At 37.8% G+C, this 16,535-nt stretch overlaps 1 protein-coding gene across 4 annotated transcripts in view; it reads left to right on the forward strand.

Annotated features, from left to right (window-relative positions):
- The first annotated feature begins 585 nt into the window (after positions 1-585).
- Positions 586-16,535, forward strand: part of LOC143653903 (endogenous retrovirus group K member 8 Gag polyprotein-like) — a 154,438-nt gene continuing 138,488 nt past the window's right edge. For 2 of the 4 annotated variants that reach the window (XR_013161605.1, XR_013161606.1), the window contains exon 1: positions 2,476-2,840. Coding sequence is in view for 2 of the 4 variants with exons in the window: in XM_077125286.1 (XP_076981401.1) it covers positions 2,881-4,689 (1,809 nt within the window). In the remaining 2 variants the exon portion in view is untranslated. Of the gene's footprint in view, positions 727-2,475; positions 4,691-16,535 lie in introns of those variants that run through there. The other 2 variants (XM_077125287.1, XM_077125286.1) reach the window with 2 other exon arrangements.

Below are 16,535 nucleotides of genomic sequence, written 5' to 3' on the forward strand. Positions count from 1 at the left end.
TGGTTAATATTTATTTAGCACTTGCAATGTGTTGGGCACTGTTTGGTTTTAAAAGTTTAATAGGCAATATTTGCAAGATCACCCACCCAGCTAGTAAGGTATAAAAGCAGGCAGATTAGACCCCCTGCACACATGAGTTTAAAAACTAGCTCTACTGCTGCCTGTTTGGGAAATATAATTAGGAACTAAAACTGTTGCCAGTCCAGACAACCTCTCCACAGAGGTAGAGAAGAAAAGAAAACAATATTATTGCTGAATAATCATTAAAACCAGAATGTGACCTATCAGAAACAGTCTGCTAAAGAGATTGCCAAGAGAAAAAGAAAACTGACCCATTTCATACATTTTTCGCAAGACAAATAATAATTATTTGTGCTGGTTTGAAACCCCACAAATGCACTGGTCTTCTAATCCAATTTTGGGGGGGCAAACCTATTATTGGGTGGGACCTTTTGATTAGGTTGTTTCCATGGAAATTTGACCCACCCAGTTGTCAGTGGCACCTTTTGATTAGATGGAGATGAGACCTTGCTTTGAGGTGGGTCCTAATCCTTTTAGTGGAGTCCTCTATGAGAGAATAAAAGGCAGAAAACATAAAGAGAGCTCAGAGCAGACACGGAGGGCAAAGAGATGAAACTAAGAGACAGGGATTATTGGAAATGCAGTAAGAGGCACCCCAGGAGACTCCAGAAGCTGAGAATGCCATTTGAAACCAGAAGCCTCTAGGTAAGGACAGCAGATACAGTCGTGTGTTGCTATAGCAGGAAAACACTTCAAGGAACGTTCCGTGAAGTTAGAACAGGTTGAGACTAAGGATCCGTAGTTTTGGAAAGCAGGTTTTATTTTCTATGGGCATAGATAGGGCTCAGCTGAGGGGCCTCTGAATGTCTGAGCCCCTAACAAAAGGCAACCTTAGCTTTCGTAGACTGTATGACATGTTAAAGACAAGGTAAACAATTGGCTGATTTAAGTTGAGAATGGCCCAGAGCTGAACCTTCGAGGGGCCCCCAATCCAGGAATGTCTTCTCTTGCCTATGTGCATCTTTACCAGTTCCTAAAGGCTAGGGGAGGGGTTTTCTATCCCAGGAAATGTGCCTTATCTCGCTTGCCTGCAAGGAGAGGGGGCTTGGGGATTTTCCACAGAGAGCACAACTGAACCAGACAGGGGGAGACCTGCCTGCTACATTGCCAGGAGACAGAAACCCTGGACACGTTTGGCCTTTCTTGAGTGAAGGTATCTCCTTGATGATGGTTTAATTTGGACATTTTCATGGACTTAATACTATATATTTGTAACCTAATGAATTCCCTTTTTAAAAGCCACTACATTCCTGGTATATTGCATTCCTGCCCTTTACCAAACTGAAATAGTCCTTAAGTAAGAGAATTTGACAGCACCATTTGTCATACCTAGCTAAATACATCTGGTAATTGGGGTGGCTTCTTGTGTTTCTAACTGCCTTTATCCAAAGGAAAAACAAAAGTTCTCATAAATTTATGACAGGAGGAAGATTTGTAACTCAGACCCAGATGCCAGCTGAAATTTGACTCCTCGTCTCACAAGGAAACTGAGATATAGGGGCTCTATTTTTCTTGATGTTTATACTATAAAGAGATGGTTCCCAGGTCTTTGAGAAAAAGCTTTCTTCATTGTAAGTTTAGCAAGAGGGCCATTTAACTTTGAAAAGGTTACATGTATCTCAAAGAGACAGAGAAATAATTTACAAGTTGTCTAAAGAAAATTTTCTAAGAAAAGAGAAGAGGGCTCTTTCCCTTTTTACCCCAGGGAAAATTATTTATTTTTTTTCTTTTAGATTTGTATTTACCCTTACATTCTGTACAGACTAATTGAGTGGGTTCTTGCTTAACATTTCTTATTTAAAATAAAACAATAACAAAAGCAAAGGTCAAGTTTTAGCAACAGTTCAATTTTAAATTAAGACTAAAAATAAACTACTAAATTTACTGTATATCTGGTGGCATGTTTATGTTTAGTCAGCAGAATTCTTATCAAGATGGCAGCTACTCTAGTAGGTTATTTATACGTAATGTAATATTAGGATTTCTATTTGCCTTAATAACTTTGAAAGAAAATCTCCTTAAGTGAAAATTACTTTAATTTGTTGGCAGGTAATTTGGGGCTACAAAAACTCCTTATTATCTAGTATTTTGCATCTGTATCAGCTCTTAAATTGGAGAAGAAAGGATAAAAGCATTGAGAAAATTTCCCTGTTATTTTCATTTGAATAGAAATTTTACTAATCTCATTCTGTTTGACTCCTGGAATCTTTTAGAATTTCTTTTCCTATTTGATATGCATGCCTAGCCCATTTTTATTTCCTCCGGTGTAGGAGTTAAAAAGTTAATTCTTAACTTGAAGTTGCAGACTTGGGTCATAAACTATGAGGAAGTGAAGGCATCCGCCTTAAGAACAGGAAACTTCAATAGAAATTTAGATGTGCAGATAAAGGATAATGACCTGCGGAAGATACTCCTTGAAGGAAAAGAATACTTTAATCGTAGATGTTTGTTCTCTTAAAGTTGTTATTATATTGCTTATTCCTTAAACTTTTGCATGCAAACAACCTTCCACATGCTTCTTGCTAGTATATGCATTGTGCAGTCAGCTATAACAAACTTGTCTGAAGACTCCTGTCTTCAGATCCCCTGATTCCTTTCTCTTTTGTCTTACTTTAACATTCCTTAGGGTTATAGAAGCAGCCAACCGGTGGCAACCACGAAGGAGAAGGGATTATTCCAATTTCCTGTTAAAGTATCCAAGGAAATTTCTTCTCCGGATGCTGAAGATTCGCCAAAACATACACCTACGTCCTGTTCTTGTAAGTACTTTTCAAATAATTTCCTTGTAGCATCAGGGTAATGGGAAATCGTAGCGGGCGAATGGAGGAGTATATAAGTGTGTTAAAAACTTTGTTGCAGTCTGTAGGGGTTTCAGTAAAAACATCACAATTATTCAGTCTTTTTGAATTAATACAAAAGCATTGTTATTGGTTTGAACCTGAAGGTAGGAATGTTCTAAACGTAAAGCAGTGGAAATTGGTTATGAAGGCATTACGACGAGCCTATCAAAAGAGTGAAACATTTCCTTTATCCACTTGGACGCTTTGTTATCAGATTACTGCTGCTCTTGATCTCCTGCAGTCAGATGAGAGTGACAAGATAACTCTTTTTTCTAAAGAACCTAAATGTACAGCTGAGGTTTCGGTTTGTTTTGGCAAAAACCAAGATTGTAACTCCCCAATTGATCAAACCGATGATGAAACAGACCCCAGAAAAGAATCAGATTACTGGAGTAAACTGAAACAGGCTTACTTCTCTGATTTATCAAAGGGACAAAAACATAATCCTTTTATTAGTGTAGTAGTGGGAATTGATCCTGCTGATTTTTCTAAATTCTCTAACACTAAAGCTACTAGTATTTCTGGTCCTAGTGTACAAAATTTTAATAAGAAAGAATCATCTATATTGATTCTCACAGCTCCTCCAGCCACTAATCCTGTTTTGAATGAATCTCCACCTGGTCATTTTTCTGGTTATAAAAAATCTCATAATTCGGTTATCATGAAATCTTTACTCCAGGGATCACAGCAGGGTGATTTAGAAGCTGTGCAGTTACTCTCGGTCTGTCCTGTAACTCACATTCCTCTGGATGCTCAATATCCACAGGGAGGAATGAATTTTGAACACGAGGCTATTCCTTTCAAACTGTTAAAAGATTTAAAGCAAGCCTGTGCCCAGTACGGAGCAAACTCCCCCTACGCAACAGGATTTGTACAAGGAATGTCCCAGGCAGCTAGACTGATCCCTTGGGATTGGGAAATGCTGGCTCTTACTGTTTTAAGTTCAGCAGAATACTCACAGTTTAAAACTTGGTGGTCTGATGAAGCCATGCAAACGGCTCGTCGGAATGCTGATCAACAACCACCTATTCCTATTACCGCTGAAAAATTAACAGGAACTGGAGCATGGACTGGGTTGCAAGGACAATTACAATATGATGATCAAGCTATCACACAAGTTCGCAGTACTTGTCTAAGTGCCTGGAGAAGGATTGCCTCTCCTGGGTCTCCTACAGTCTCTTTTGGAAAAATAATTCAAGGCAGTACAGAGCCGTATGCTGAATTTGTGGCTCGACTTACGGATGCTGTCCAAAAAACTGTCCAAATTCCTGAAGCCAAATATTTAATTTTGCTTACTTTAGCCTTTGATAGTGCAAATTCTGAGTGCAAAAATGCAATTTGTCCTATTAAAGCTGGTGGAAGCAATCTTCAAGATTATATTAGAGCTTGTCAGGATATCGGTTCACTTTCTCACCAAATTTCACTGCTCGTAGCAGCCCTGAGACTTAGTAATTTACAGCAGAAAAAAGGGAATTGTTATAAATGTGGCAAAAATGGGCACTTTCAAAGGGAGTGTAGGGCTCTCCCTGTTCAAAATAAAAAGTTCCAGCAACGACCTGGGCCTAATAAAAAATGTCCCATTTGTCAAAAAGGGTTTCATTGGGCTAACGAGTGCCATTCTAAATATTGTAAGAATGGACAACCAGTAACGTGGGGAAACAAGATTGTGGCCTTAGTTCATGGCCCTCAGACAAACAACATGATGAGCAGCTCTTTAGTCATGCCAGTCAGCAGTGGTCAGTGGCATGCATCCCAGTCACAGAAGTAAAAGCAGCTACAAAGGGAAGTGCAGCAGTTGACTTGCCTTCAGTTGAAACAATCACTCCTGTAACACTCAAACTCCTGTAAAAAGGGATTTTGTAAAGCTTAACAGTAGCTAATTTTTCTTGCTTAATTTAGCTATTTACATATATCTTAGCTTCTGAATGATAGAAATATCCAGAAAAAGCATTTGTGTCATTTTATATTCACTGCTATGCATTTGGTGTGAAATAAGAATTGTAAAGAAAAGAGTTATGGGCCCCATCAGGCTAAGAAAAACAACTTGGTACTTCCCAGGGGCGGTTATCTGCTTCTTGCATGAAGCAACTCCCATGACTCATGCGCGAGGAATGCTTGTTGTAAAAATGATCGTTAACTGCTTCCTGCATGAAGCAGCACCTGTGCCCCTTGCTCAACCCTCACCCCTCCCCCTCATCCTACCCCTTAAAAGCTTCCCAAACCCAGGCTTGGGGCTCTCTGTTCCTGCGTGTTCAGTGAGCCCCACGCATGTGTGGTAAATAAACCCCTTGCGTGTTGCATGAGAGAATGTCTCTTAGAGTCCTCCTTTGCGTGGCAAAACTGTCGAATTCTTACACTCTTAATATGGGAATGTCTTTAATATCTATGGAAATTAATGGCCCTATTCCTAAGGATGCTGTTAGATTAATTATTGGAAGAAGGGTAGCCTTACATTACAAGGGTTATCAGTTCAAATTGGATTAATAGTGATTATAAACAAATTAAAATAATGGCTAAAGCCAACAAATCTTTTCCTATTAATAAAGGACAAAGAATAGCACAGTTACTTTTACTACCATATCAAATACCCAATACATCACCTATATTAAGGAAAGGAAGTTTTGGATCCCCTGGGAACAATATATATTGGCAAACATTCATTGGAGATGATCATCCTGAAATAACCATTGCCATCAATGACAAAATGTTCCTAGGTTTAGTTGATGCTGGAGTTGATGTTACAATTATAGCCAAAAAATTTGGCCACAATCTTGGACTCTTTAAAAGGTGCCTACAATCTTTATGGGAGTGGACACCATGACAGATATATATCAAAGTACAACCAAATTTACCATAATGGGTCCCAAGGGTCAAAAATCAAAGCTACAACCATATGTAAGCAATGTGGGTATAAATTTATGAGGTCGAGACCTATTAAGCCAATGGGGGGAGTGTATATACATATTCTGACCATTTCTGAAAAGGCTGAGGAAATGTTTTTGAATATGAAATATCCCATTACTCAGAAAGCCAATGATAAAAGAAGATTCAACATGAAATGGATATGGCTCCTACAATTGGTAAGTTTGGTTGCTCCAAAGAACCATTCATATTGGGCTTATGTTCCTAACCCGCCATTATTACAGCCAGTAGAATGGGGAAATCCAAAAGTGCAAGTCTATATTAATGAAACAAAATATTTACTTGGACCCATTGATTTGAGATTGCCTCTATTCCCCCAGGAGGAAGAAAAAATGTATAATAGAAGTATGGATCTGGGCAGGGGAACGTTTCCTATATGCTTTAAAAATCAACTGGAGAGCACATCCCCTTGTTTTGGTTACAGAGAACAAAACTGGCTTTTGTGGCAACCAAAAACTAGTCATACACATGCTAATATTAGTTTATTAAGTGCCATGACATTCAATTTCACCCGAATGAATTATTCTGATCAGGTTCCTAATTTGGCTCCCTTATTGATTCCTATAAAATTCATGATTGGAATCCTCCTACCAAACACATTTATTGAACACTGCCATGCAATGAAATGATCAGTGTTATATAATAGTTCCTATGGAATTGTGGAGGACTGGATAAGGGATATCTATAATGACTGTGGTCAATTTACAGAATTAATATAGCAATAAATAAATGAGTCTAAATTGGTCATGGCCAATTTCTCTATAAGTTGGAAAGATAAAGGATATGCAGAACATTCTGCTATTTGGAAACAGGTACTCGGATTACATGAACTAAGATATTGGGTTGGAAGTTATCGTAATAATTCAGGAAATTATACCTTACAATTTAATGTGAGATTAAATATATTAAGACATGTGTTCCTGAACCATATGTAATTTTAGTAGGAGCTATTAACTTCACCTCTCTTGGATTTAAGTGTAATGATTATAGATTATATACGTTTAAATTCCAGTATTTCAGAAAATTACACTTTCTTAATTATGAGAAGAAAAAGAGGCATATGGTTGCCAATTCAGTTAGATCGACCCTATCAGGCTTCCCCAGATAGTCAGTGGCTGGCACTTTTGCATGCTTTCTTAAAGTGCACTAAAAGATTTATAGGTTTATTTATTGCCGTGATAATTGAAACTATAGGAACTGTGACAGCCGCTGCTGTAGCTGGTGCAGCATTACATCAAAGTATACAGACACACCATTATGTAAGAAATTGGCATCATAATGCTAGTATTGTATGGCAACACCAACAGTTCATATGAATCTTGGTGGAATAAAACAAACAGTTGCTCGGACATTCTACTAATCTTTCTGCTGAGATTTTATCCTTGCAGAAGCAGATTCTGGAAATGCGCAAAAAGAATTAACTGTGGTTCCCGGGGAAGAATTTGTGGAAGCTTTCAAGAATACTCTTAACAATTGGAATCCTATTAATTGGTGGAAATTGTCTCATTTTTTGACTACTATGGGAATAGGGATTTTATTTTTTATATTACTTCTTTTCCTTCTAAGTGTCCTGAAGCACTATTTATCTTCTGCCATCTCATCAGCACATAAACAAACACAAGCACTCAACATAAAACTCTGAACTTCTCCCCTAATTAAGCTATAGAGCTTGGCTGGTAGTCAATGAAGTAAGGTAAGGTAAGGTAAAGTAAGGTAAGACCCTTACTTCAGAGAATAAGGGCAACCTAAGACAGGCACAATCACCATAGCTTAATAAAAAGGGGGAAATGTAGGAGTTAAAAGGTCAATACTTAACTCGAAGTTGCAGACTTGGGTCATAAACTTCGAGGAAGTGAAGAAGTGAAAGCATCTGCTGTAAGAACAGGAAACTTCAATAGAAATTTAGATGTTCAGATAAAGCATAAGGATGTGCGGAAGAGACTCGCTTGAAGGAAAAGAATACTTTAATTGTAGATATGTTCCCTTAAAGTTGTTATTGTACTGCTTATTCCTTAAACTTTTGCATGCAAACAACCTTCCACATACTTCTTGCTAGTACATAAATTGTGCATTCAGCTATAATAAACTTGTCTGAAGACTGCTGTCTCCAGATCCGCTGATCCCTTTCTCTCTTGTTTTACTTTAATGTTCCTTAGGGTTATAGAAGTAGCCAACATTCAGGCCAGCATTCTTTATGAAAAATATTTTGAAACTTGTCTCTTGGATGGATGTTAGGAATTATTGGGGCCCCAAGAGAGGCAGTGTCGTGAAGTGGATTTGGACTCAGATGTCCTTGGATAAGACTAATGAGGTCCCTTGTATAGGCTAGTAGAATACTGACTTCCCGGGGGAGTCACACACACTTTGCCCCATATGGGATCACACCCTGGGTATAGGATTTTGGAAAATATTTGCTTCCTTTATTTCATCTTTGCGAGTTGGGTGGTATGGAGGAAATTGGGATGAATGTGATTTCTAATGCCCTTTTAGTGATGTGGTGGCAGGGGAAGGAAGGGTTGGGGTGGATCTTGGACTAAATTGACAGGTTTAAAATATAAGTGAAATGGCCACCTGGTTTTTGGCATTTACTTACCTCAACTCTTCCTGAATGCAATATTTATTTTTGTATGGGCAGGCACCGGGAATCGAACCCAGGTCTCTGGCATGGCAGGCAAGAATTCTGCCACTGAGCCACTATCACACAGCCCCCTGAATGCAATAATTTTAGTAACAGCAAAATCATGCTAAAATATTCATAGTCTTTTGCCCCATTTCTACAATAATGGCAATTCTTTTCTTGTCCTTTAAGCCAGCTCCTCTTGGAAAATTTCTTGGAAAAGTTTTCCCTAATCTCCAATTCAAAATATATTTCTTCCCCCCTGCAATTATTTTCTAAACTGACCCCCTATTATTTTTCATTTCCAACAAAAATAAATCGAACACAATGGATGAGTATTTTTCATTTATGCTCCACAGGTAATCCATGAAGTAGAGAATATGAATGTCTTTCTTTCACTGAAATATTATTAGTAACTGATGCTAGGGATATTAGGTAAAATATAAAGAAGGGATAATTTGGCCTCAGTAGTCAGCCAAAATCTAAGACTTGCCGTTAGCTTTGGTCTCTGTGAAATTACTCAATGACTACTTTGACATTTCTGGTATCCTTGGTCTTATGTAAGATAAACAGTGATGAGAACAGTTTATCATCAAACTTAATCAGCATAGCATTTTCAGTCATGTGAGCAAAGTATGCCATTGGATTTATTCTTATTCTGAATATTTGCTTTAAACATAGGCAAATATCTAATATATGTTAGAGTAAAAATCTCCCTATCTCAATTGGACGATAAGATTGCCATTGAAAATTTGGGAAAAAATGGTTTCCAACAGTGTTTAGTGTTAGGGATAAAAGCAAAACTAGTGAATTGAACTATGGCTGGGAGAGTGGGAAGTATAGTCTCAAGAAGAAAGAACTTATTCAATAAGCTTGCCTTAAAAGAAAGGAAGGAGTTCTTAATGTCTTTGGGCATTCTTTCTAATGCTTCTATTATTTGTGTGTGTTTTTTTTTTTTTTTCATTTCCAGTGCCATCAGACTATTTTAGTCCCTCACAATCTCTAGTCTCAGTTACTCTAGCAAACTGTTAATCAGTTTCTCCAGTTCCATTTTCTCCCCTTAGTATTGCTGCCAGATTAATGTTCCTAAAATGCTGCTCTCATCAGGCAATCTGCTACAAACTCTTCAGTAATTTTTTATCTGCTACAGAATACATGACAATCTTTATAGTATGCTGTGGAGTGAGTTGCTATCCGCAGTGTCCTGGGAACAAAGGCTCAGAAACAACAAAGACTTTCTGCAAATGAACGCTTTTTGTTACTTAGATAGCATGAAGGGTCCAAAAGAGCAGTGGAAGAAATCCCAGCAAGGCCAGCCCCCGGGGAGGCCAACTGCTCAGGTCACAGTGGATAGTGGCTCTGCATACCCCACTTTGCCTGGTTGTTGAGAGAAGCTTGCACTGTGAGAGCAAGAGAGACCTGCCACTGAAAGTCCTGCCCTCATAAGTAGCCAGAACTCCTTGTTCCTGATTTTGGAACAAGGTTTGCCAGGTCTTTCCATTCGACCTAATGTTTCCCTGGGACTGAGAAATGGAAAGATATTGAGACATCTGCAAACAATAGAAAAGGAGGGGGTAGGTGGGGGCTGGACAATGGGTGTTGAGCTTGTCTGTGACTTCCCCAATACAGGATCCTGATCCCAAGCTATTTTTCCAGAATTATCTTCCAACAGTGTTCTGCATGTAACCTTTGTACCAGAAAATTTAAATCGTTTGTCTGATGTTCCGCAGACATGCTTGGTCTTTTTCTCTCTCTCTTGGCTCATACTCAACTCAATTTTGGTCTCAAAATTCTGCATACCCTTCAATATAACTTCTTTCACAAAGTTCATGTGGGAATAGATTTATACATCTCTGGGGATATTTACCATTTTAACCAAATTATTGTCTCCTTAGGGACAGGGTCCTATCTACACTATATCTAACTTTTTTATCCCCTATAGTGCCTAGAATAGTGCTCATTAAAGTGAAAGCTAGCCTAGGAATGAATAAAAAATAGCAGTACAAGTGATGAGAAGAGGAGGAGCGTCTTTCTATTGCAACAAGTATTTCTTTTTTTTGGCATGGGCAGGCTCTGGGAATCAAACCCAGGTCTCTGACATGGCAGGCAAGAACTATGCCACTGAGCACTGTCGCCCGCTCACAGGTATTCCTATTGATTGAAGCTGGTATGAGGTTAATAGTATTCTAATCACACAAGACACCGATATCAAAGTGACATTACCTGTGACATTCTATGAGGACCCTGTTACCAAGAGTTGTGCAAAAATTTATATTGGACTAGAAGAAAGTAAACGTTCACATATTTTTATCCCTTCCTCCTTGGAGGTGAAATAATGAGCCCTGCACGACTGTGACAAAGGTTATAGATAGCCCCACTCCTGGTGCCCTGGGTATCCTGTATTCCCTAGAGGTACCCATGTTTTAGCGGTCATCTGTTCTCTCTTCTTTTGGTGGTAGTGGCTCATATCTCCTACGGAAACTACCTCTCTTCTACTGTTAGATTTCGTGGCTCCAGCATGGTTAATTCCAACCCACTGAACTCCCGTTATAAAATGGTCTTGTGACCCAGACAGATCACAGTACCAAAGATATAGGGCAGTTTTAAAGACCAGTGTGCTCAGCTATGAAAGTGTTCCAACCCTGATCCGATCATATTAGGATATAAGTGGAACATTCTCTGTTGTTACAGAAGCTGAACTTTGGACCATTAAACAAAAGAAAAAGTCTCCAAGAAAATCATTCATATCCTTAGTTGGATATTTGTACAAAGTCTGCTGATCTTCTCCTGTGCTTGTCAGTACAGGTGAAAAGTGAACTAGTGAGCTGGTGAGCTGAAATGGAATGGGAATTTATGGACTTGTCCAAGTTAAAGGATGTGAAAGGAGGATCTAATATATTTAAGATGGGAAACCATGATTGAAGAAAATAAAAATGTCTTATTTTTATGTTCTAGTTTGTCAAAATTTATCAATAAATTTGTTGCACACTTATATGCTAAGGGTAGTGACAATATGAAAGATGGGAAAGAGGGACAAGGGTTGAGATACCTAACTGGAAGCCAGTTCTCTTGTCAAGTGAATTAGAAATTAGTATGGTATAGGGTATTGCAAATACCTTGGGAAATATGAACATGATGCCCATTATCCAGGGAGTTACTAAACATGTCAGAAATAGGCAGAAGTTGTGGCAGAATAAAAAAAAAAGAGAGAAACAGCAAAATAATAAGGAAACTGACGCTTGAATTATCCACTGAATATATTTTTGCATATATCCTGCCTGAATAAATAATGCTCTGTGACCTGATCCCTCACTGTCATTGAATGATAATGTGATTAGTGATAATAAAAACAGTAATAATAATAAAATAATGAGAAAACTGGCATTTTTTGCTAGCAATATATGTCAAGCACGTTCTAAGCCCTTTACATGTAATATTTTGTTTATTTTTTACAATCATATAATAAGATAGGGACTCTTCATTCCTACTTTCCAAATAGGGAACTGAAAAACAGAGAGGTTAAAAATTTGGGAAAAAGTCATGCTTTGCTCAAATGTAGATGAATACTTGGGGGACATTTCACTGAGGACATGGAGATGTATGAAGAAATGTCTCTACCACAGAAAATCCTCTCCCCTGACCACGTTGCTTAGATCCCCTGATTTAACATTTGGTCCAAGTTTCTTTTTTTGCATACAGCATACAATATATTTATTGTTCAACCCTAATATACTTTGAGTTTTCAGAATTGTTAACCCATACTCTTGTGAAAAACTCATTTAGCACCTAGAGTACAGTGTTACTGTACAGTTCCTTAATTTTTTTAATTGTGAAAAATAACATATATTAAAAAAGCAATAAATTTTGAAGCACACTACAACAATTAGTTATAGAACAGATTTCAGAGTTTGGTATGGGTTACAATTTTAGATTTTTCTGTCTGGCTGCTCTAAGACACTTGAGGCTAAAAGAAATATCAATATCATGATTCAGCAATCATACTCATTTGTTAAATCAAATCTTCTCTAACTCCACCTTCTCCTTGGATCTTTCTCCAGGTATTTAGGGGTGTTTGGGCTATGCCCATTCTAAATTTTTCATGTTGGAAAGGGCTGTGGGTAATATGGAATAGGGGAATGTAACTAGTTGATGTTCTGGAGTGGCTGGTCCTTCTGGCTTTTAGGACTTATCTGGCCTAGGAACCCATTTGGAGGTTGTGGGTTTCTGGAAAATGATCATAGTGCATGGAACCCTTGTAGAGTCTCCAATAGAGCCTTAGTTATTCTTTAGAGTTGGCAGGAATGGTTTTGTTTGGGGTCTGGCAAGCCATGATAAATAGCAGTATCTAGCTTAATCTTGTGTAAGAGTGGTCTCTCAAGTCTATTTGAACTCTCTCAGCCTCTGATACCTTATTTGTTACAATTCTTTCCCCCTTTGGGTTAGTAAGGCATTGTTGATCCCACAGTGCCAGGGCCAAGCTCATCCCTGGGAGTCATATCCCATGTTTCAGGAAGATTTTCACTCCTGGATATCATATCCCACGTAGAGGGGAGGGCAATGATTTACATGCAGAGTTGGTCTTGGGTGGGGGCAAGTTTCTTGCTAGGCATTATCAAGAAAAAAATATCCAAACTTGGAAATAAGAGGAGAAAATGACCATGGCTCCTTTAAATGTTATATTGGTATATCTAAAATATCTGCCCAAGGATTATTCAGTTCTTTAGGGAATATACCTTTGCATGATCTGCTATTTAGTATTGATTAAGGCTCAGGATCTGTGGAGTCATATGCTAATGGGCAGATTTTTGTCCAGTAGAGAGACAAATTATTTCTGTCCAATAGGGAGGATAACTCCAAAGATTATTGTTTTATTTCCCTATAATATATTAAGCAGCTTTATACCAAACTTTGCAATCTTATTTTAGCATTACATCCTTCATTGACAATAGCATTCATTCTCTCTTTCTTAGAACCACCTTACTGTTCTGCTAGTTCCATCATTAGTGGGTTTTAGAAATCTTTGACACCTGCTCACTTTATAGTTATAGGAATCGTGTCTCTAACTTTTTGAAAATTATTCTTTAAGAGCATATATTAACAATGTTTACTTCTTTTACTTCTCTGACTTAAGGATATTTATGTTGCTTTAGATGAGTTTATATCTATGATTGACTATAATCGATTTTAAGGGCCTAGTAGACATTCTTTTATCCTTTCTGTGCATACTAATTCAATTAGTTGAACTCACAGAAATTTCCATTCCCCATGTTCTCTTAAAATCTACTCTGTCCTGTCTAAAATGGGGATGCAAATGTGAGACATTTTCAGATTAATTTTGACAAGCTATTTAGAGATGATGATCCAGTGGACCCAAACTGGGGTCCAGGAAACTGCATTTTAACAGGCCTAAGGTAGGTAGCTTCCAATGCTTTCTCTGGAGCCCCTCAGAGGGGCTGTGTAGACACAGGCCTGATCTGAGCTGCTGCTGTTACTCATTGAATGGTCTCCAGAGTGCTTCTCTAATCATATAGCACAGCTAAAGTGATCATTGTTCCATAGGATCAAAACAAATGTCTGGGGCAGATTTGGTTAACTCCAAGCCTGAAATGCCAGGAATTAAACCACATTGAGCACAGTTTCAGTCCATTGGTTATTTGTGGTTAGGTTTTTATGGTTCTGCGCAGGTCCGGGAGCATGAATAGAGATGCGCTTTTTGAAGGAAGGTGACTATTGATATTGAGATGCTCAGGTTATGTGGGAGGCCTCTGTTTCAATATACAAATAAAACTTAGATTTTTTTCTAGTCAGATTAAGACATGCCAGTATGAAGCAGTGTTTTTTCATCTAGTTACACAACCAGTGGCTTTTGACTTGATCCCAAGATAATGACTACCAGTCATCTCTCCTGGATTTAGGCAGCTATCAGAGGATGAATGACTAGGGAGTTAAGACATGCCTGTCTGTTCTCTAGAGCAACACTGAATTTTTTAATAAAGAGGATCACACTGGAAATCTAGTTCCTCTGGCGAGTTCTCATGGTTAAGTTCAGCTACTCATGATATTCTCCCAAAATTTCCATCTTGTACTGTTGTCCCATAATATTATTTTGAGTAACCTAATCTTCAACAAGAAATTTTTTTTTCTCATTTCCAGGAAGTGTAAACAAGAATAGCATAGCAGTCACTGCTTCATAAAATCTCTTGCCAGATCTTTCTTATTTGATTCCTTTCAGAATTCTTTAAAAATAGCCTCATCTCTGAAGAGGTGGTCCTAATCGTAATGGAAAACATGCTATGAAAATTGTTACTAGCATGGATTAAAATCAATGAAATAAAAGCTATTCATGTGAAGTATAATCATTAAATTTTGTTCAAGTAAGGAAAAATATTAGAACAGAGAACTGAAAGCTCTGAATCTAAGACATGGGATTGAATGAGTTCTAAATTTTCTTTGAGTCTAATTTTTGTTAACTTATGATTCCATGTTCTTATGACTTTTCTCCTTCTTTATATTATCAGCATCCTGCTGTTAGCTGCATTTTTCACTTGTATGCCCACTTTATCAAATCTGGTCCAAATAAGATGTGTATCTCTCTACTTCATTTTTGTAATATCCTTATTGACCAAAAAATCTAATCAGGTAAAACAACAGACCTTAATTTTTAGCTGAGTATTTTTTTTCCTTTTGATTAATGTTGGTCCTTTAGACTTGTCACATTTCTTCTTGCTTTCTATTAAATTTTTGCTTTACTTTCTATTTGATTCATCACGCTCTTGAATTGACTCATTTTGCTTTTCTCTCACTGTATTCTGCTCCCATCTCTTATTTCTCAGAAATAGTCAAATGGTTACAAATTAAAAAAGAAATGTGATAATTTATGCCCATCACTGATACCTCAGGGTTCACCCCCTACTCCTAGGTACCTCTTCCTGCCTTTGCATCCAAGAATCAAAGTATTCACTGTGCCTCCTTGGCCAGTGCTCCCAGTATTCACAAATCCTATGGATTTGCTCCAGACTTCTAATTTATCCTGAACATTAAATCATTGGCTAATTTTCATTGCTTGTTATTTTCTCTTGGTGGCAACCTGAGTACATACGTAGTCTATTTTTTGAGGCTAAAATCCAATTTTTTAGAGGGGAAGATAAATTTCAGGATCTCAGTTGAATTTATGGACTTTTCTGGCCAATACTCTATCTCTGCCATGAAAGTGTTCTGGAATAAAGTCTTGTCTGTATGATTTCAATTCGAAAGACTAGGGATGAACCCTAAATACGACTCATCAGCAAGTTTTTAATAAGCACCTACCTTTATTCATCTCATTCATCCGGCATGTGCTCACACACCATAGGTTCCAGTGTGGCTTTTTGGCTATGTGTGTGTGAGCTCTGAAGTCAACTTTTCTGGGTCCAAATCTCTGCTCTGCCATATAATCTATATAACTTGGGCATTCAATTTAAATTGCCTTTGTTCAAAGAAATATCTAAACTTCATAGGTTCAAATCATTTTTATAGTGCGTAGTTCATGTAAGCACTCAAAAACTATTTGCTATTACATTATGTGCAAAAAAACATGCTGGAATTTGGAGAATCCAAAATTCATTCCTAAATTGCCCTTGCTTCCAATAGTTTATAGTTTAATTAGGTAGCATGCATTAATACATGCAATCTCAACATGGTTGGCAGCCTTGGATTTTACTTCTTTCCCTCTTTAAAATTTGATTCTGCTTTTTGTTGTGTTCATCTCTCCTCCCACCAAGAAAAAGAAAATCCCAAAGATGTTGGTGATTAATGGATTATTAAAACTTCTTCAAGAAGATGGTTAAGTTGTTACATGACACATTGTAAATTCCCAAGCCAGCCATTTTTCTTCTCTCCCAAGTTTCTCTCTAGTCATACGAGTGCAGGTCTATGCTGCCAGTTTTCTTCTTTTCTGCAGAGTATCTTCAAATTATCTCTCCAGAGCTATCAGGTTTTTTTTCCCCATAGGCTGCGTGCTTTACTCAGCAAAGCAAAATCCCAGAAATTACCAAATGCTTCCTTTTGTTCCACAAATATTTCCCACAGGGTTCTCA

Source organism: Tamandua tetradactyla, chromosome 13, assembly GCF_023851605.1.
Source record: "Tamandua tetradactyla isolate mTamTet1 chromosome 13, mTamTet1.pri, whole genome shotgun sequence".
NCBI classification, from domain to species: domain Eukaryota; kingdom Metazoa; phylum Chordata; class Mammalia; order Pilosa; family Myrmecophagidae; genus Tamandua; species Tamandua tetradactyla.